General features: G+C 29.9%; 1 protein-coding gene across 1 annotated transcript in view; it reads left to right on the top strand.

The window, feature by feature from the left end:
- Nucleotides 1–1,208: 1,208 nt before the first annotated feature.
- Nucleotides 1,209–23,262, top strand: part of LOC134708211 (ETS translocation variant 1-like) — a 44,199-nt gene continuing 22,145 nt past the window's right edge. Inside the window, exons 1-5 of the mRNA XM_063568570.1 lie at nucleotides 1,209–1,301; nucleotides 7,049–7,164; nucleotides 9,992–10,103; nucleotides 10,444–10,491; nucleotides 14,027–14,095. Of these exons, the coding sequence (XP_063424640.1) occupies nucleotides 7,102–7,164; nucleotides 9,992–10,103; nucleotides 10,444–10,491; nucleotides 14,027–14,095 (292 nt within the window). The 5' untranslated portion in view covers nucleotides 1,209–1,301; nucleotides 7,049–7,101. The remainder of the gene's footprint in view (nucleotides 1,302–7,048; nucleotides 7,165–9,991; nucleotides 10,104–10,443; nucleotides 10,492–14,026; nucleotides 14,096–23,262) is intronic.

Below are 23,262 nucleotides of genomic sequence, written 5' to 3'. Positions count from 1 at the left end.
ACATATTTTTTTTAAATACCTTATAAATCAGTTTTCGATTATGTTTTTTTCTTTTTTATTGTAGACTCAATGAATTAAGGCGTAAGTAACATTCTTACTCGTGAATTGAATATTGAATATATTTATACTAGACAACTTTCGAGTTCGATGCATTTCCATCAAAAACTCTGGTTTTAGTGAATGTCATCGTTCATTAAGATCATTATTATTCATATACTTTGAAATTATACTTTTTCATATTTTTTTTTGGCTTATTCTCTTTATTATCAGATAATATTGTCTGTATTCATAATAAAAAGTATGATTAAAAGTTGTTTTCTGGAAGAAACCCTGTCATCTTACCTTTAAATGGTTAAGACAAATCTGTCAAACTTCTAAATATTACTATATTATCTCACTTGTCACGCTTTATTTGGTTGTTTATTGATTATCATTACAGAAAATGATGATTGTATTTGCAACTGTTGTCCGGTAAAATTGAATGCATTCTCCATATTGACAATAGACAATGAAAAATGTGTGCATTAATTGTGAGGTTTTAATACCTTTTTATTTATTTTCTTTTCTTTGTAGAACAAAATATGATTGAAGAGGTAAAAAAGAATATTACCATGCATAAAAAGATAAATTCTGTGAAGAAGGCGTCAACGCATTTAAAAAAAGGGGAGGGGGGGGGGGGGGTAGTTTCAAAATTCAACATTTTATTTTATCTATTCAGATATTTCGAAACGTGACAATCACACTTTAATAATAGTTAGAAATAAAGTAAAGTAGATAAATGTATAAACGAACAAAATCAAAATAACAGGCTTTTCTGTATAAGTAAAATAAAAACAAAAGCATCGATTCAACTGAAAAAGAGAAATGTTGTTATAATGGGACAATGCTTCACAGTAATGGTATGAAGAGATTTGATAACATTTGATAACATTTGCAAAATATCAGAAGTTATTTATACGTATTAAAATGAAGATAATATTCAAGAAACTGCTACCTTGCTTTAACTGAAGCATGTAGATCATATCTGTTCTAAACCATAATGTTTAATTAGTGATTTAAGCATATTTTTCTTCAATACCAGATTTTCTTGCCAGAGATTTGTCGTCTGGATCTTCCCCACGTGCATAGATGTAAACAGCCAATCAAAAAGAAGCTCTTCTAAGATGGAGATGTAAGGCCCTTGTTTTTCAAAGTTTGAATCAGTTATTGATAAGTTGACGTATTTCATTACTAGAAGATTATACGGCAGATATCCTGAGGATTATTAATCGGACACAATTACCTAATAAACAGATTCTAAGGTAAGAAACATTTTCAGAAATTATCTTATTGATATAATAATTAGAATAATGATATTTTTTTTTAATTCTCAATGAATTATTTTTTATCATTATTATAATTTTTATTATTTATTATTTCTATATTATTATCATTCTTGCCATTAATGTTAATATTACCATTTTTTTTAAACTTTTTAAAACCGCTTGATGGGTACTACTTTTTTTTAATTTCACATTGGTATTGATATTAATTCATTGACACGTAAAATATCTCTTTTACTTATTTTTTTAATGATTTTTTTATGTATACTTTTTTTTTATTTTTAATAAATCTGTATTTTTTTCAATTCTGATGACAGAAACATAAGCAATACATATTTGATGTTGTAATAATTGTGTATGTGACTGGTATAAAATTATATGTATAGGTAATTAATGATAGAAAAATAAATTATAAGAGTATGCAGAAGATGAAATAGTGGAGTATTACATAGTTTTATTTTAAAATCATCAAAGATATGTGAAATAAACTGAAACATATCCTTTAATGTGAAATTATTAATTGCTAGTACCTTGCTGAGTAGGATATAATTCAATGTCATTTGCATCCATCACAATTAATAGGAAAATAAGATTTCATTATTCTTCACATCTATGATCTATCCTATTTATAAAATTTCTCCGGAAATGTTTAACTATTTACAAAATCATTTGCCATCATAGAATGTTCAAAATAACTCAAAATAAATATTCATTAAATATACAATAATTTGAAAATATTTGTTTTTCATATTATAAACTCTTTTCTAGCTAGAAGAGTATTTATAACCCGAAAGAAAAGGAAAATGAAAAACAGCAAAACTTATTAATGAATCTGCATAATTTGTGGAATATTGAAGTGACATTGCATACCTGTTCAAACATCAAATTGTGCTATTAAAATACCCAAAGACAGTCTTTAATTTAGAATACACCGTATCAATTTCTCCATTATCCATCAATTGTTAAAGTAAAGGTATGATTTTGATATTTATGAACATGACACGTGTTCGATGGAATATTTTCCACCAGGTACGCTCAAGACTTATATGTTTTAAGTTTCCAAATGTCTCCTTGCAATTAAGATGATTGTAATATAGAGTCTTTTGTTTTACATTGTGTCCGTCATTTCTTTCCCTGTTTCAAATTCATTTATTTTATGTGTTATGCATTTTTACCGTTTTGAGTGTTTAATAAGAATATGCTTATGCATTGAAAGGGTTAGACTCATAGCACATGTTTCTCAATTATTCTGCCAAAAGTGATTTAGGAAAGGCAATAAGAATTTAAGCATAAACTAACATGTTGATGAGACCAATAATTGTAGTTTTACAAATTAAAATTGTAATATTCAACTCAATACTATATCTTATCTGTCTAAATGTAAAATATTATTGTGTGCATGTATTTGCATGTACAGCATTGACTTGCTAATGCTTGGGGCTGATGTTTTCTACATAAAAAATATCTGTACCAAGTCAGGAATATGACAGTTGTTATCCATTCGTTTGATGTGTTTGAGCTTTTGATTCAACCATTTATAAGGGACTTTCCGTTTTGAATTTTCCTCGGAGTTCAGTATTTTTGTGATTGTAATTTTTGCTTATGAGACTGTTATGTTCATTGTACATGTTTCGCGGTATGCCGAAACAATGTCTTGACATTAAGATTAAATGGGTTCGCATAGTTAAAACTTTTTGCCAACGAATTGCCATTTGTCTTTTTAGTTGTTCGATGTATGTTTTTCATTTTTCATTTTTTGTTTTTCATCTTTATTTTTTTGTTTTGTTTTTATTTTATCTTAATTTTACTTAAATGTATATTTAAAATCATGATTAACTAAAGTGCATTCAGCTTCAAATAAATCAAGTAATGGGAGGTATCGTTCGGGAGGACAAAATCCTTTTTGCAGAAAAGTCAAAAACATAAACTTCATTCTAAAACAAACAGTTAGTCAGAAAGGAAATCATCATATTAAGAACCAATAAAGAAGTCAAGCATTCCATTTAGGAAAACAAGCAAGAAACAGCATTTATCTCAAGATAACAAGCGAAAAAAATCTCTATTTTTTTAGTACTTATCTCAGGGTAAACTAGTGATTTAATCATACGTGAGCTTTAACTCTTAGCCAATTTTAATTCGACATTTTTATTGGATAATAGTGAGAAAACGATAGATAAAACTTATATATAATACATAGTGAAACGGCTGTTGGTATGGCTAACTATTTTGAAGACATCTTACTTTATTTTCATTTCTGTATTACCACGGGTATAATTTGCAGTGAATCACAAAAAAAACTGAACGAGGAAAATTTAAAGAGGAAAGTTCTTATTCAAATCGCAAAATCAAAAGCTCAAACACATTAAACGAATGGATAACAACTGTCATATTCCTGACTTGGTATAGGCATTTTTCGTATGTAGAATATGGTGGATTGAACCTGGTTTTAAAGCTTTTAAAAAGACGATTTTTTTTTTAAGTTTGTGTGTATTTTCCTTCAAAAAGAGTTTGTTTAAAGTATTTTCTCCACGATTTTCTTTGTTTACAAATGATACTGATATTATTGTTGTAGACATTATTCACTAAATTACAAACCAAATGATACTGATATTATTGGTAAAGACATTATTCACCAGAAACAAAATGATATGTTATTATCCCAACTAGAAGGAAGACCAAATTTTCCTGGATTAATTTCACTTAATAAACCGACTGTGAATATGCTGTGAATTTGCCAATGAATGCTCAATTTAGGGTATTGGAAGTCAATTATTACAACACCAAAATACTCCAAACCTATTCATTACTGCCAATAATCAGATACGTCAGATGAAAGCCATTTTGATTGCTTCAAACATATAGCGAGAACTTTTGACTGATAAATGTTATATAGTTGTATGTTTAAAAAAAATATTAATAATTTATTTTTCTATCAAATCGAATCGGTAAATAAACACACGAAATATTGGAACGAAAGATACAAGAATACTAAACTTGGGCTTTTGAATTTTCTCGAAATATAAAGGAAGTATATGATAAATTCGGCATTCTAAGTTTTATATTTCAAATACAAAAATGAAGCTATGCTTTTTATCTGGTTTATTAAACAATGGCCTTGCATCATGGATAGAAACATTGTCAAAGTTATTAATCCGTCGGAATTAAATATTGAAAACGAATTTTATTTATATCTAGTATTCAGGTTTTTTTTTACTTTTTTACTAGGTGTATGCATTAATTATACATATTGAAGATAAGCTGACTTAATTTTTATTGTATATAAACTCATCATAGATACCAAGACTAGTATATACGCCCGACGCGCGTTTCGTCTACAAAAGACTCATGAGTGACGCTCGAATTAAAAAAAAAAGTAAACAAATGCCAAATAATGTACAAAGTTGAAGAGCATTGAGGACCAAAATGCGCTTTTTATTTGTATTTTGATTTGATTATTCGCAAAACAATCGGGACACTGTTTTAATGTCGATCAAGAGCCAACAACAAATACTGAAATGATGTATAAAACAGATTATTTATTCATATTTGTTTGGTACAAATAAAGTACTAATAACAAATTCTCTATTCTATGATACCGCTTCGGAACTTCTTTACTTATTTTCTAAGCATATTTGAAAAACAGTGCTTTAATATGTCTTAATGTGTTTTTATCGGTGATTCCAATAATTTCTTTGGAGGTCCTGGGATATAACAAAATGTTGTATCCATTTAAAGTGTACAAGCAGTCAAAGGACTTTAAATCATATTTTAAATTAAGCAACATGGTGTCTGTACAATTTAGTACCATTTAGTGCAAATTGAACAGTAATACTTTGTTTCATCTTTTGTCAGGAAATTGTTCATAAAAATATGACATTATTTGATTTTCATTAACCGTCCTGTCCCTTCAATTAAAACTCGGCATTATTGTTATAAAAAGGACGACAGCACAGGGCTGTAATAGACGTTTGAATAATTCATTGAAAATACATGTTAGTAGTCGGTTGGAAATCTGAGAAATAATGGCTTTTGGCAAATTTGTCGGTGATATCAATTTACAATATCGATATAAAATAAGACATAATTTTGATGACGAGTAGAATAGAGTTTGTACGATAAAATGGGGAACTGCAAGAACGCGTCATACAGGGTCATTTTCAACAACGGATCAATTGATAACAAAAGAAAAGAGTTTTATGTGTTATTGTTTTTGTTAAAACAAAATATATCTTCATAGACTCTCATTGTAAGGTATTTTGACCGATAGGCATAGTAGATCTCAAAACGAAATATATTTATGTCAACAAACAGATCAATGTAAACTAGTTTTAGAAATTAACACGTTATCTTTGAAATAATTCTCAAAACATTTTAACATTGACAGGTTTATTTTGAATTGTCTATTAATCTGTTCCAGTTACAATTTTAAATTGTGAAATTGATAGCTGGCAGCTTTATGTTTCTTCTTTTCTTTTTTTACCGAATAACTGAATGAATAACTCATATTGAGGAGAAAATATGGAGGAGAAAGTTTACCAATTACTCTAACTTTGAGGTAAAGATATAAAGGTTTTCAAGAACATTTTTAGTCAGCGATAGGACCATCTTCATCTTGTTGTAATGTATGATCACTTCGGCTCAATGTTTTCAATCAATTAGCACAATACATCAAGAAATGTGCTGACCATTTAAGACATAGGTACTTTGTAGAATATTACCAGATTGTTTGTGCATACAAATCCTAAACGCTTAAAAAAATATAAATGTTTTCATTAGTTAAGAAAAAAATAAGTGTCTTCTCAAACAATTGTTATTATCTTTGACAGTTATAACTTTAAATTTTTTATAAAATTATCAAATTTTAGATTTAAGATTCTTGACCATCATTGGTATTTTAAAACCAAATTGGTATGCCTTATATTATTAGGTATTTATAAAAATGAAATTCTGAGGTCCAAACGTTTTGAATTTTGAAATAATAGAGTTTCGACCAACAAGAACTACGTAGATCATAATCACGCGCCATTATAGAACAGTTGGAATAGACTTCTGCAAACGAAATGGAATAAAATGGAAATATTTCCTAAAACACGTACAGATTCTCATTAACTCTAAAGTCATAAGACCCGCATAACCCTAACAGTGATCCAGACTGGATTCTTTGAAATTGATTATGAAAAGTTAACCGAATATAGAGTAATTATTGTTTAACATTTGGATCTATTGATGAAGTCTCGTGCAATTTGGCGGGAACCCCATACCGCGAAACAGATTACAGTGTCAGCTGCAGTGCTACTATTAAAACATACAAGATGGTTTAGCTTAATGGTTAATCACGGAAATATTTTGTCACTACACGAGGAATTTGTCTTTCATTTTTTTTCAGATCTCACGTGAAAAGTCAATTTGTTTTTGTATTCAAACAAATACTAATAATAGATTATAACAAAATATACAAATAAGCCATCTTTACTAAGTTAATGATCTATCCAAAATTTTCTAAGTTCTTCGTAATTTATTAACAGGCTGCTAGGCTGTGTCATCTCTTCTCTGTATATACCCCGTCGGTTCACTCGAATGGTTCAATTATGACATTTTGGAGTGTTTTGATATTTTTTCAACATTATTTTGTTTATGAAGTGTGTCCTGTGACAAAAAACAAGCACTTACTGTGCATTCGTCTTTGATACAAAGATTAACATGTTTTCTATTTTTCCTTCATTTAGATTTGACACGAAGACAAATTTGCCAATGTGTCTTCAAAGTTCATCGACGGGCCATGAGTAGTGATACTGGCACACAACAAGATCAAGAAGTTCCTTATCTAGACAATAACAAGGTGGTAAGTCGACTTATATACATACAGGGCAAAAATTAAGGGGTAAGTCTCCCAGTGTACACAAAGTAAAATCCAAAGGGGAGGTCTTCATCTGTACATTTAGGAACAGGGTAAATCTCATGGTGCACATATTTGGCATAAGATAGCAAACAATGAGTAATGTTCATGGTGTTCATATAGGTACAGAGAAGTTCTTTGATTTATTTATGGGAATAAGTCAGCAACCAAGGTAAGTCTCCTGGTGTACATATTGGTGAAATATAAGTCCATGGTGTATATACGGGCATGGAGCACTAACAAGGGGGTGCAATTAGTCTCATATACGTTATGTTAAAGGATACTAATAAAACGGTAAGTTTGTTTTATTGGAAGGATTATTTTTTATAAAGGAGTCGAACTTTACTCGACTTAAGCAACGAAACTATTATCACAGCTGACCATTCTACAAATTTTCTGATTTGTAGAGACAATTCCATACAAATGTTACTATAAAGTAAAGATATTAGATGTTTCTTTTTTTCGGTATTTTGTCTTTCGTTCAAATATACATATGTTATGATAAGAAAACAGATCAAACAAAAAATAGAAAAGATGTAAATAGTCCTTAACCAATGTGATAGCATAAAGCATTTGCAATTTTCTATTATTGATTTGATACAATATCTTTATTCAGTGCTATTATCGGTCGTGTGTGTAATAGTTTTTGCATTACGGGGGGTCCTTGCACGTGCATAAATGATATTTCAGAATGGTTCTTTATATGGTTCAAGAGTGTTAGTTTAGCAAGTATAAAAAATCAATGAAACAATTGTGCATACGGGAAGGTAAAAAAATAATTAATCGCAGTTTTTATCTAATTGTCGTGCTGGAAAACATTTTTTTTACAATAATACTTTTTGAATTGCTAAAAATGTTATTGTCTATTAGTCGATAAGAAGCTTTAGTGCAAACCAGGTACCATGTAAAATGAATTTTATTTATCTGTAATTGAAAATCACCGTGACCGTCAGGTGCGGGTCCAGGTTTTAATAAACGGGGGCTGGCAATCCTATGTTTTGATTGATACTTGTAAAAGTCTATACATTAATATTATATGAAGATCCATAAGACAAGACCGGACCCCTGTCTCTAATGGTGATAAGAATATATTCAGTTATGACACATATTGATATTCATAAAACAATAAGGACGATTGTCCCGCATATTACTTTTACTGTTTTGAAAGTAGGAAAAAAGGTAAAAAAAGACGTAGGTAATTTCCAATTAGACAACCGATCATTCTAAACAGTTTGTGTTTGCCTTCAAGAGACCAGGTGCCGTTATATTGTTATTGCATTAGTTCTCTCTTATGTTGCATTAAACGGATGCATATCTTTCAAAATAAATATTAGTGAGTTTCTGAAAAAGTTTCAAAGTATCTACCTATTCTTTCCAAATCATAGGTTTCTGAATTTTGTGGAATTTTTATATCAGAATTGAAGGAAATACTGAAATAAGAATCAAGGCCCATTGATATATTGTCACCGCAAAGATATAAAATACGGGATGTTGTGTTATTTTGTAATCGCTTGCCAAATAAAGTTTTTTTGGTGAAGTTTAAATGTATTCTATGTTAATTCGGCAGAAATGTTCCTAAAATATGCCCTTTAATTTTCGTTTGACTTAAAAATTGTCATTTTGCTTTATGCTATTGTCAATATATTATAATTGGTTCGTTCCTCTGCACTTTCCGGCGACGGCAACTCCTCCTTAATCACTGCCGACAAGCTCCAAATTTTTATTGATTCTTTTACAGAATGAAATTTAAAAAAAATGTCGGTCTTGTACATTACAGGGGGTCTTATGCACGTGCATATATGTCATTTCAGACAGTTTTCTCCCTGTTTGCACGGATTGGGTGTGGTATGACAAATGGGATTTCCTATAGTCACCATGTACTCCGTCATATCAAGGATAACATAGAAAACAGAATATGAGTTAATGAGCTCTATAATCTTTTTTGTTTATTTTCCCAAAAGTCAAATATAGTTAATATAGTTTATGTTTTACACTAGTATCATTTCCTGATCATTTTATATCTTCTTGATACGCATAATTTTGTAGAAAGCCTTCTATAACGGGCAGCTTTAATATGTGTGACGTGTGTAATTTCTTATACTAAAATTATTGAAAACGTGAAAAAAATAAAGTATATAAATAAGGCAATGCGCCGACTTGTATAACTCAAGGGTTCTGAGTTTTAGTTACAAGTCGTGTATTCTAACTATAAAGAATAAGGTATTCACAATATACTTTGACGAACCATTTTGGAATATTTGGATAACGCTCTACAACTTAGTACAAGTTTTTTTTTTAATTGGGTGTTATTTATGAATCTTTGTTAGACAAAAAGCGCGTATAATGTGTACAAAATTACAAACCTGGTACATTTGATGGTTTTTTTTACAACTACTTGCAATTGGATGATGCCACTGCTGGTGGATACATCGGCCGATGGTATCACTAGCCCAGTACTCAGCACTTTTGTGTTGACATGATATATCATTGGTAACGACATGTCTGAAAATTACCAGTCTACACAACTATGAATTGTTCTGAAAAAACTAAGGATTTTTACTACCAAGAATATATTTCTTAAGGTGTATTTGTGGATTTTTGGGGTCTCCGATTCTGTCCAACACGTCGATGGTGAGTATTTTTTAGAAGTAGAATCGTGAACAAATCATAAGCCTTTATATTTTAACTATATATTATTTCCTTCAAATACTTAGTAAGATAATTAGGTACGCTATATAAAGTTAAAAGTTTCATACTTTGGTTTTTACCCTAGATTGATAAGAAAGATCGTAGTCCAGAATCATCAGACAGAAAATCAACAGACCGTGGTATTGATAATAGAAAAAGAAGGAACAGGGGATCAGAACTACTTCAAGTTTCAGACGGTAAATACTTTATTTTGATAAATAAAGTAAATGGATCAAAACAGTAAAAGAAAATTAAATATTTTTTTATACTCACCTCTAATAATTAATCAAAAGCATTATATATGAAATTTCAGACACGGTTGTTTAAATATTGAGCTACCCTTGATGTTTCAAAGGGGGTGTCCTTGAAAATCAACGTGGGAGAGAGAAAGAGAGGGTCATACAATAATGATGGCAAAATAAAAACTACTTCAGAGCTTTTTCTTGGAGGGTATAGATCTTCTAGTCTTTCTTAACTTATTTCTCGATTTTGTTTTGAGGATTTGATATCACTCTGATATTTTTTTTTACTTTTCAGAGCTTTTCCAAGACCTAAGCCAGATGCAAGAGACGTGGCTAACAGAAGGTATGTCTCTATTTTTATTCCATTTTGGCATTGGACTACCGGTTATAATATTTTTAACAGTCATATTAGTTTGTTATGGCTTTTTAAGATACAAAGACACATCAAACATATTTACGCGGCCCCGCCACATTATTTGTGTATGTGCCTGTCCCATGTCAGAAGCCTGTAATTCAGTGGTTGTCGTTTGTTAATGTGTTACATATTTGTTTCAGTTCGTTAATTTTTTTTTTTACATAAATAAGGTCGTTAGTTTTCTCGTTTGAAGTGTTTTACATTGTCATATAGCCTTTTGTAGCTGAATATGCGGTATGGACTTTGCTCATTGTTGAAGACCGTACGGTGACATATAGTTAATGTCTGTGTCACTTTGGTCTCTTGTGGACAGTTGTATCATTGGCAATCATACCACGGCTTCTGTTTTTATAATCTGTATATGTATAAAAATCATCCAGAGATAAGTAGCAATTGAAGCGACTCGAATACAATACTGTACATATCAACTTAGGTGCACCTGAATAATAAGTATGTTACTCTGTCAATTTTCATGTTTACCATGAGATTGAGGTATGATAACGATTTTAAAATTGTTATTTGATGCTGATTTGAAGTTTGGATGTTGAAGAAGACAATTGAAATCTTTTTAAACTGAAATCAGAATGGCTCTGCCGGACTAGCTTATGAGCTTTGGCTCATCTATCATAAAATACGACTTCTTGAAGTAATAAAATTTCAAAAGCAATATCGTAAATTTTCCTAAACCGTAAGTAAGTATAGAAAATCAGTCGCGGCAGGATTGAGACGGTACCATGATGACTCAAGTCTCGTTTTAGAGAAAAAAATGTGTTTTCAGTTAGTGGAGTTTTTATTTATTTATTTACGAAGCTTTGCTTTAATAGTCAGCGAGATTTTCATCTTACAATAGTATTCTATATTATTTGTTATTTTGAACCACGTAAGACGGCGTTTTTAATTTTCCGGATAAATGTCCGGTCTTGGTAAAAATTAGAAATACGGGAAAACACCAATTTTATATTTAGCGCCAAATCTCTTCCATCGAAGACGTGAAAAAGACCACAGTTACACAATCTCACAGAGGGACATTCAACAATGAAAAAACATTTGACGAAAGTGTGCCATTCATGTTTTTCCCTGAATCCATTAGCACCAATAGTGTCCCATCGATAATTTACCCAAAATTAGAGCTAGAAAATGGAAATTTTGCTTACCTGTCAGATTATTTCTATTCATTTTTTTTAAATTTTTATATATACATGATATATGAATCTGAACAATTTTTGTCCATGTCAGGTGTCTGTAAATTTTGTTTACACTAAACACCTATGTAACATGTCGTTGTAGAAATTACCTGGATAGATTTATGAAATATCTTTGAATGGTCACAAGGATTTTTAATATTGAAACAAATCATAGGTCACCTCAACAATTTTAACTTTTGTAGTCCTGACTTGGTACAATTAAACATGTTCATTAATGGCTTCAGTCCAGTGTGCACGGTTAGCCACTAGTCCGATGCCCCAGACTAGTAAAATTTCATTCGGTCTATGTTTGGCCTAATCAGAAAAATGTCAGAATATTGGTCTTAGCAAGGATTTGTATAGGGTCTAAGGACTAGTAGTTGAAAAAGTTTTTGGTGCAGACTGCTTCACAAATTATATGTAAAGTTTAAAAGACACCAACTGTCTAAATTAAGTTAATAATTTATAGACTATAATTAAAAAAAAATCAACTGGTAGAAAAAAAACCATACAGCATGTACAAATGTAAATGTAACAACAACAAAAAAGACATTAAAAAATGTCTAATTCATAGACAATAGATCAGACTTGAAATTTAATTACAAATGAATATTAACAATAGTCCAGTTCTCTATATAAACAGCTACTAAATATTCAAATGTCTAGTCAATATAAAGTGTATGATGTAGAATATTTCAAAAGGATAAAGATTAAAGTAATAAAGAACAAATATATAATGTATATATTTACAACTTTTACTTTTTGAACTAAGTTTAAAAAAAAGATTGTTTTAATTTTCTACACCTTGACATGGAGACAATTTTCTGTATGAAGAAAAGTTGAATAAAAGAACCGTATAAGTCTTCCCTTGCAGTAGAGAAATTTGTCTCGTGTTGTTTAATCCTTTTTCTTATGACTAGTTGAATTTAAATAGAAAAGTTTGCCTATAGATTTGACTTGGGATTACTGCTATCCTTTGAATTGGTTTTTATCATTGAAAGTTTAACAAGAGATTAGTAGTACAGATCTTTTTCAAAAGAAGAGGTGGTACACATGTTATGTTTATCTGTATGATTACTTTTGACTCGTGTCATCATAGACATATACAAAATTACATGTACAAAAGCTTATGATGTTGCATACAATTTCTTAATGTCGTAGAATAAAAGATATGTAGATTTGTTTGGAATGTTATATATATTTATTTAGGGTGCACTAGTTAAAGGACATTTTAATGTTGAAGTAAAGTTTGGAAATCTATAGCAATGGGTTGGTCTGTCTGTCTGTCTGTCTGTGGATCAATTACTTTGTCTTTTGTATAATTCACTTTAAACATTGTGAACAATTGATTGTGATAGGTTTACATCGCCAATAGACGGCATTATTCTTTATCTATTTTAGTCTTCAAGTATTTTGGAACATTTGAAATCCATTATGTCATCCCAATTTAAGATATATTAGATCTGAATTAGATCCAGAAATATTTTCTATGTTTTAAAAATATTGAAAAATTTGTGAGCAGTAACTATCTCATAAATTTTAAATTTTATAATTAAATGTTGGATTCCTGCAATTGCATGTACTGTATTTGTTTTCATATAATGAATTCACACCACCCTTTTTTTTTTTAAAATATTCCTTTTTATCAGACTTTTTTAACTGTTCCCCTCGCCTTGGAAATTTTATAATTTATTGAAATGTTGTTTTAAATTTATGAGAATAACCCTTTACTATAAAAAAAAATATCACAACACAACAAAATATTTTCTTTCAATTTCTTTCAAAAGTGAACACAGTAGAAGCAAAATCATAGAATATAAATTCTTATTGGAAAATGTAAATGAATACAAAAAATACATAGTATCTTGAACATTTTAAGTTTTTTTTTTAAAAATTATACAAAAAAACATGATGAATATTGTCTACTATATAATGGATTCAATTATTTTAGTGTTGGTTAGGAACAAATTACATTTTTGTGGACATTTGTTTTTCGTGGCATTGTCAAATCCCATATACATTTGTACAACCTTTATAAAGTTAATGTGTCATTTCATTGAACATAAGAATTCATGAGGCACCTACAAATTCCTTGAAATTGGATAACCCACAAAATATATTTAGTTTTGATATAATGCATTTGTAATGGTTTACTTTTTAAAAAATTGTTATTTGGATGGAGAGTTGTCTCATTGGCACTCACACCACATCTTCCTATATCTATTTATATTAGAAAAAACAACTATGTTTGAATAATTCGTTTAATTGTATATTTGTAGCGAGTCAGACAGAGGAGAGGGAACAGTATGTCCCAGGATGCAATACTGGAATCAAGGGAAATAACTATGGTAAGTCAATCATATTTCTAATTTTAACAGGATGTATCTATCCATTTGAACTCTAGAGTAGAGTTGCCTCATTGTCAATCATACAACTTTCCCTTTTTTTTTTATATTGACACACAGTGGCGGATCCAAAGGAGGGGAAGGGGGGTGCCACCCCTCCCCCCTTAATTTTTGGACGAACATAACATAATGTTTTTGCATAAATTTTACATGAAAAGTTTAACAGATTAAGATCACAAACTGAACCAGGTAACCATTCTAAGACTTCCCTGTTCCGATATAGGTATTTTTCACTGATAAAAATGAAGTGGTGGTTACATCTTCAATAATAACATGATAGGGAGATAATTTACCAGTGTGTTTATGTTTGAAGTATGACATTATCCCTGTTATCAAGAGTGTATAATTGAACAGATTTACATGAAGATTTAACACTCCACCCAGTGAATTATGGTATATAGATCTATTAACACGGATTAACTTGTCACATTCATTGTGAAATACATTTAAATCTACCCAAACTCAACTAATAGTATTGGTTTTATCACAAATTTGTTGGATGTTGTGGTATCTTAATTGACTTATATAATCTTTCAAGATTAAATTTTAGATATATCTTTGTAAAAAATATGGAAACTTTAAAGGGAAAATTTGACTTTTGATATTATAAGTGTTTATTTTGCGTAATCTATAAATAGGGACTAATGGAACAGTATGGTTAATCATTCGAAGGTGATTTGCATAAATTTTAGTATTAAGTTTTGAAATGGTTTTATTTTCTATTTTAAAATTTAAAAAATTCAAGTTTGATGTTTGTAGAGAAAATTATTCAAATTTGTATCACGATATATTATTTTATGTCCAGATCAAATTATGCACAAAACATCAATATTGTTGAAGAATGAAGTTTGGTCTGTGTTCTTGTTTTACAAGTTTGTGAAATTGTTTAGAAATTTTGGTGGGAAAAAGATGTCTAGATTTTTCAGATGAGATGTCTTGGAAGATTAAAATTTTAAGTTGTATAAAAAATATGTTAGAAATATATTGAATTTTTTGATATTTTACCATAATTGTTTCAAAAATGTTATTTTGAGAAAAAGTTTTGTACCTGAAAATGTTGAATGTGGTCAAATGCTAGGACAGGATATTTTTTTAACTATAATGTCATCAAGGATGTACTTAGGTGAAATTAAAAAAATCAAGAATTTAAAATTGATACTATATGTTGAAAGATTATTAATTTAGGAACAAAATAAGCTCAATCAATATTGATAGGTCATAGAGCTTCTTTTCAAGATATTTTTTTTTAAATATGGAGGGAAAAGACTGAATCAGACTTTTGCCTTATATTTGCATTGGTATTATTTAGGTCTCAAATCAAAAGAATAAAAATCAAGAATCTGCTTAAATTTTTGCAAATGACATTTTATGAGCTTCTAAGTTGTATATGAAAAATTGAATGGGTGTTATGGGGCAAAATATTTTACAGTATAAGGTATGGGAAAAAAACAAGGAGTCCGAACATCTGACACATATTTCATAACCTCACCTAAAGATTTTAATTTAAAGGGGAATGTATTATCAAATGACATCTATTAAGTCGTGAATTTAAAAAATTGTTTTAAACTGAATAAGTTTGTTACTTTTAGAAGTCCTTAATTAAGAATTCAGTGGCCAGTTTTATTGTCGTAAGATTTTGATCTATTCAATAGGACAGAGGGGTCGGGACAGAGAAATGCCTGAAATCAAGCAAAATATGAACTCAATATTTTTTATGATTTGTAAATTATTTCATAATGGTTGGTTCCCAGGAAATACACATAAGAAGATTTTATTTCAATACTGTAAATTCAGAAATTATTGCGTGCATTTATTATTGCGATTATGTCAATTTCAACTTAAATGCGATTTTAATTTTTATGATTTTGGGAAAAGTCATGCTTTATTCATTTAAAAAATTACAAAATGCGAGTTTTAATTATTGCGTTTACAACTCTGTGGCATTATTCGCAATAATAAAAACCTCGCATTTATTTCTGAGTTTACAGTATTACTTACATTGTATACATATATGTTACAAGACAATGCCATAGGAATGGACTGATTCGGATGACAGTTGACACCTAGACTACTTGAAAATGCAGATAGGTGTCGCCACAAACTATACCGATAATTAGTTTGTAATATCTGAGATGTGAAAAGGTTCCTATCTAAGTCAACAAATTCACATTAGTTGATACAATTAATATCACTGGGTGGAAAAAGTTTACAATAGTTCATATAAAGTTACAACTTACTATTTGAAGATAGAAAAAATATTTATTTAAGTGATATTGCATTTTTATCTAGTATTAAACTGTCCATAAGGAATTTTCCAAGTTTTTGACCTTCGCTATAGCTAATTATAGATGTGGGTAAATCATAGTTTTGTTCATAGCAATTTCAGTTTTCCGTATGTAATTTTTTTTCTCTTAAATATGATTCTCTATTGACTTTGTCAAAATTTATCACCAGAAAGTGCAGTGGAAGTTTTAGATAGACCCTTCTTTTGATGAATTGAATTTGTTCAACTTCTCTGAAAGTAAGATAATTAGAACCATTTCTGGTAGATTTTTTTTTTATTGTTGAGAAATCTCTCACTGATGCAGGAATAATTTCAAAACAAAAAATTCAAATAGCCTTTCAAAACATCATAACTATTTGGACTAAAAGTAAGGATGCTATAAAAACAATTAGGAATTAAAATTAGAAATTAAGAATTGCAAATATTCAGTTAGCAAATTGAAACAAGTTGAATCGTAACTACCACGTATTTAATCACAATGTTAGATTGCAAGTTTTTCTTTTTTCTTTTCTAAATGGTAAAGGGACACAACAAAAGTTTTAAATGTTGTTCACCAGACAAACATTGACTAATTGGATGACGACACAAACTAAGATAATTGTGATGTGTAGTGCGAAATCTAAAACGGACTTATCTCAACTTCATCTGCCTATCTCCAAAGGGTGTAATTAATTGTTGTGTGATGTCCTCACAAATGCCGCTGGTCATAGCTACACAAAAATACTCGGTTATAAAGATGGCTTAGTGGAATTTCTTTAACGATTTTATCTTTTCACTGATAATTTCAACTTTTATTTAATGAATGGAGTAAATATTAAATAAAGTAAAGTTTGAGTTTCATTGAAGAAGAATGTTTTTAAAATACCTGCGACATAACTTTAGTGTTATTTGATTTGTTTGCCGACTGATATAGAAATAAATGTCACTTTCTTTTGATGTATGGAGTAACCTCCCCTCTTAGGAATGAAATAGAAAATTCTAAATTTTTTGCTCTGAGCACAATGGTATGACAGTCCGTTTTCTTTATTTGATGAGACTTAAATGGAGGAAAAAGTTTGTTTCAATGTGAACTTTATAGCCTTAATTTGGTGACTAAGTCCACATAGCATATTTATAAAGGTTCTTATTCACTAGAAAGTAAATTCACTCATTTAATCAACAACTATTAAAAAAATGGCTCTATTCGGCCCAAATGCTGGAAAGGCATCTAATTTATATAGACAAATAACAATTTAATGAGTGAATTTACTTTCTAGTGAATAAGAACCCTTGAAACAACTCTTTAAGTGGCCACTATGTGGTCTGTTGCAAGACTAAATTTCTGTCCTTCTGCAATAGATTTCCATTTGTTAGTTGCATTACAAATCTCCCATCAATGTCAATACATGTATCTCATTTCAAGACCTATCTTAGGTAAACTATGTATTTCGATGAATTTTTAAGTCTGTGCTAGCCCCCTATCCAAGAAACCCCATCTTCGCTGGCCAAGGGTTACAATCCACTCCCGCTCTCTTGAAGAGCGGGAGTGGATCGTTACCCTTGGCTAGCGAAGATGAAGAAACCCAGGTAAATTATTATTCCAAAAATATAAATGACACCATTGAGTAACAACTATAGGAAATGGGTTTCTGTAATGTTTAAATGTTGGTTAATATCTCGTGTTTTACTTGGTTTGCTGTCTAGTTGATGTTTATCCTTAATCTTTATTCATTTGTATTCCTGTTGATTCCGTTGTACAAGTAGTTATATTCATAAAATACTAGAGGAAAAATATTTCATTCATAAATTTTTACAAATTTTCAATTGAGTGTATCTAATTTGCTGCGAACATGCTCATAGAAACCAGGTTTCCATTCAGTTTTAGCCAAAATATCATTTAATTAAGCCACCATATGCATATCATTTTATAAAACATACATAGGTATTTAACCAGACCACAGTGATTGTTATTTGAAATGAAGTCAGGTGTGTGTATTTTTTAAACAGATGTTCAATATATAGGTCAGAATGTAGAACAACTGGAATGCAACTTTAAGTTTCTTCATACCTGTACACAAAAATATATATTGTGAAATTGTATGAAAACAAAAACCCAAGATATATTTTGATTTTCTTCACAAGTTGTTGTTTATGTGTTTTCTAGGTCTGTCTGACTGTCATGGCTATGGTAAGGGTTTCTACCTCACTCAAGTGAAAAAGAGTTAGGCCATTGTCTGTTAACTTTTACAAAATCTTATCCTCAGAAACTACTGGGCCAAATACATGTTTTTCCAAACTTTGCAACTAATTGTCATTGTGGTATCTAGTGTCCAATAAACCAAGCCTGCCAAGCAAGATGATCAACATGGCTAAAAATAGAACGTAGGGGTAAATGCAAGTTTGTCTCTAATTTTGAAAACAACTTCAAATTGAGAAAATCTAAGGCCATTCTTAAAAAATATTTGGTTTGCCCAAACCCTTCCTAGAGTGATAAATGGTAGATGTTAACTAAAACTGGAATATTTAAATTTTGTATGTTGTGTAAAACTGAAATCTACTTTTAAAATTTCTGTTTTATCTCTAATTATGTCAACACAATGTATTCATATAATGAAGACGAAAAAAAAGGTGTTCATAAAAATGGTGTTTTAAAAGACATCAATATTAACGTTATGAAGGCTAATTTAATTGTTTGTAAATTTTTTAGCCAGTCTTGATCAATGTGAAGTTTGCATGCTTAGGTCATATCGTTTAATTGTGCATTTAGTCCGTTTAATTATGATGGGCTGTGGTTAACACGAAAATTACATTTTATCAGAAAGGCGTAATGAAGATGTTAATTTCATATCAGGAATTATTATAAGAATCTATACGATCGTAATGAAGTCGTGAAATAAAAATCTGTTAATAAAATTATTAAAGATCACAATATCATAAGGTTGAATGAAAATAAATATGATATTATCACTTAATAGTGGTCTTTGATCAGATGCTATATAGATTTTAAAAAACCAGTCACTTGCAAAGCAGAAATTGGTTGGATATCAAAGTAGACCGGTTTATAACTTCCGTTGTTTTGAAGGCTATGCATCGTTTATTAGTTATGTAAACTTGTAGCTTAATTAAGAGGTTGGATAATAGCTGATATTTTTGCCGCTGAAATGCATATTTTAGTGTAAACGACATGATGACAAAATAATTTGTTGGAACTAATGGGTTGCCTTTTTGAAGTCGTAGAAAACATAAATGCTTTCAATATTATGTGTATTATTCTATATGTCTGAACTAATCTAAGGTTTGTGTCAAAGTTGAAAGAACATCAGCTCCTTTACATGTCTTATATGCATATATATATATATATCTATAGAAATCAAATGTAATTAATTCAGGATATGTATGTTGATGGTATTTTGTACAATTTCCGAAACTTATTTGATAATGTATTCAAACCTTTAAAAAGGAGACAAGTAATATTGTTATAAAAATTATTTCCATCTAACTTTTTGTTTTACAATTGAAGATTCAGGTGTGTCGATTTTTATTTTAAAGATTTTTTGGACATTTTTTTGTTGTCTCAAACTTGAAGTAAAAAAAAATTAAAAACAAAAAAATTAAAGGAATTGTATGGGACCAAGGGTCAATCTATGACTTGACTTATTTTAGCATTAATATACAACATGTAATTAGCTAAAACAATTATATCTAGTTTTTATGCATGTTAGTATAAGATGCGATTCCAACTGCTCAAGCACGGTTCAAAAGTGTTATCCTTATAATTGTTACAAAACAGAATGCCATCATATATGAATTATTTCCGAATGTTATTTGTACCAGTTTAATTGACCAACTGATTTCTCCTTAGGCTGATTTCTTGTCTAACAAGCGAAATAAATAATTCAATACAAAACATTGTTGACTACAAATAAAAAGCCCAAACAAGAGTGAGACCATCTGATGGAGCGAAGCCCTTGGCAAAATGTTACAAAAATCTGATATTCGTCAATTAGAGTGTCTTCCCAGGGGAGATTACTGTGAACTTAGACTATCTGCTGAGTTGGAAGCCGATGGCAGGTGTATGACAGTTATTATAAAAATCTGCAGTCGTTGCTCTGACAATTTGATGGAATTACGGACTTTGACAAATTATCTAACTCATTGTTCTCTTCAATTTTTGATATTTTGAGATCATATATATTTCAGAAATTGATTTCTTGTTCTTTTTGGTGTAATTGAGTTTATAGATAATTTCCAGAAATAGGTTTTTGAAATAAACAATGATGATTATTTTGATATCAAACCATTCTTTAAATAAACCCCCCAATTTTTTTTTTCCAATTTGAAATGATTTTTTTAATGCGCTTCATAAAATTTAAAAGGACACAAGTTGAAAATTAGTGGCAGAACTGATTTTTTAGAAAATTGAAAAACTGAATGTTTGATTTCCGTAAAAACAACAATTTCTTACACTTTATTATGAATCAATTATTAAGTTATATGAATTGTGAAGAACCCCAGTTGGATAAAATATCTTTAATTTAGTTTTCTTTTTGCCACATTTAATTTGAAGACATTAGATGGTATATTAGCCTGTCATATATCTTAAGGAATCAACATGACCATAATTTCTTCTTACACTATTTTATTTTTATTTTCATTTGGCAGGTAAAGAATCTCTGCTACACTGACTAATAACAATCAGCTTTATGTTTAATGATAATTGTCTTGACTGGCATAACAAACGTCTTATTGTTTTTATTGTCATTTTTCCATTAAGTCAAACCCTAGGTAGCTCACGGTAAAAAGAAATAGAATAAAATGCACCTACAGTAGAATAAAAATTATCATGGTATTTCTTAATATCATTGTGGTATTATTACAGATCAATCATAATAAGTCTGAATACCATCTACACAACAGATAAGACACAGCGTTAAAATAGCGATTGAATAGGATTCACAATTATCAAATAAATTTTCCAATTATTTAAGACGAATCTTTTGTTAAGTGAAACTTAACTTAATTTTAAATTGACTTTTTCTCAGTGGGTAAAACTAAAGCTTCTTTCAATTATGTAAATGTCTCAAATGGTCGACATGTTTTACAGGAAATATTAAATGCTGCCTGTGTTGGTGACTATCTTGGCATATTGAAAATTAAGTCAACAGTTTTTGAATAAAATTAAAATTCAAAGAAAATTATATAGATTATTTCATTAATTTTAGCAATTGCAAAATTTCTCCTAGTAGGCTACCGGTAGTATTTTTTGTGATAACTTTAATTCAAAGAGTTCAAACCAATATTTTTTTTAAATATGTAGAGTCATATGAAATGTGACCTTCATACACTGCCCTTTTAACCTTTGACCTGATTAACTTTTTGAAATATGTCGTCATGTTATAAATACAATGAGAAGAATTAACACACATTTTAAGGGTAACTTAAATTTAAGGTAGGTTGGGATATGAAAACTGCTGTGTCAAAAAAAGAAAGGCAAATAGTGGTGAAAATTATTAAGCCTTTAGATATAAAGGTGAGGTACACTTCAAAAAGGTAAACAAATATCATTTGTAAGGGTATAAAAAAGAAGATGTGGTATGATTGCCAATGAGACAACTGTCCACAAGAGACCAAAATGACACAGACATTAACAACTATAGGTCACCTTACAGCCTTCAACAATGAGCAAAGTACCACACCTGTAAGTCTAAAGGCTTTATTATTTTTACCACTATGTGCCTTTCTTTTTTATTGACACAACTGTACCTCATAAAACAATCTACTTCAAATTCAAAAAAGTTTCTTAACTTGCCTTTTTGATTTAGCCCAAATAATGGACACTCTTGTCCTTGAGTTTGACGGTACTTACAATATGGCTGATAAAGATAATGGCTGTTGGTTTTCTGTTGTAAGTTGTTTCACATTTTGTTATGCTGTGGCCTTTTATAGTTTACTATACATGATGTGTTTTATCATTGTTGATGGCTACTCAGTGACCTATAGTTTACTATACATTATGTGTTTTGCTCATTGTTGATGGCTACTCAGTGACCTATAGTTTACTATACATGATGTGTTTTGCTCATTGTTAATGGCTACTCAGTGACCTATAGTTTTCTATACATTATGTGTTTTGCTCATTGTTAATGGCTACTCAGTGACCTATAGTTTACTATACATTATGTGTTTTGCTCATTGTTGATGGCTACTCAGTGACCTATAGTTTACTATACATGATGTGTTTTATCATTGTTGATGGCTACTCAGTGACCTATAGTTTACTATACATTATGTGTTTTGTCATTGTTGATGGCTACTCAGTGACCTATAGTTTACTATACATTATGTGTTTTGCTCATTGTTGATGGCTACTCAGTGACCTATAGTTTACTATACATTATGTGTTTTGTCATTGTTGATGGCTACTCAGTGACCTATAGTTTACTATACATTATGTGTTTTGCTCATTGTTGATGGCTACTCAGTGAATTATAGTTTACTATACATGATGTGTTTTATCATTGTTGATGGCTACTCAGTGACCTATAGTTTACTATACATTATGTGTTTTATCATTGTTGAAGGCTACTCAGTGACCTATAGTTTACTATACATTTTTTGTTTTATCATTGTTGAAGGCTACTCAGTGACCTATAGTTTACTATACATTATGTGTTTTATCATTGTTGATGGCTACTCAGTGACCTATAGTTTACTATACATGATGTGTTTTATCATTGTTGATGGCTACTCAGTGACCTATAGTTTACTATACATGATGTGTTTTGTCATTGTTGATGGCTACTCAGTGACCTATAGTTTACTATACATTATGTGTTTTGTCATTGTT

The sequence above is a fragment of the Mytilus trossulus genome, chromosome 2 (genome assembly GCF_036588685.1).
Source record: "Mytilus trossulus isolate FHL-02 chromosome 2, PNRI_Mtr1.1.1.hap1, whole genome shotgun sequence".
Lineage (NCBI taxonomy): Eukaryota > Metazoa > Mollusca > Bivalvia > Mytilida > Mytilidae > Mytilus > Mytilus trossulus.
This window is presented reverse-complemented; position numbering and strand designations above follow the sequence as displayed.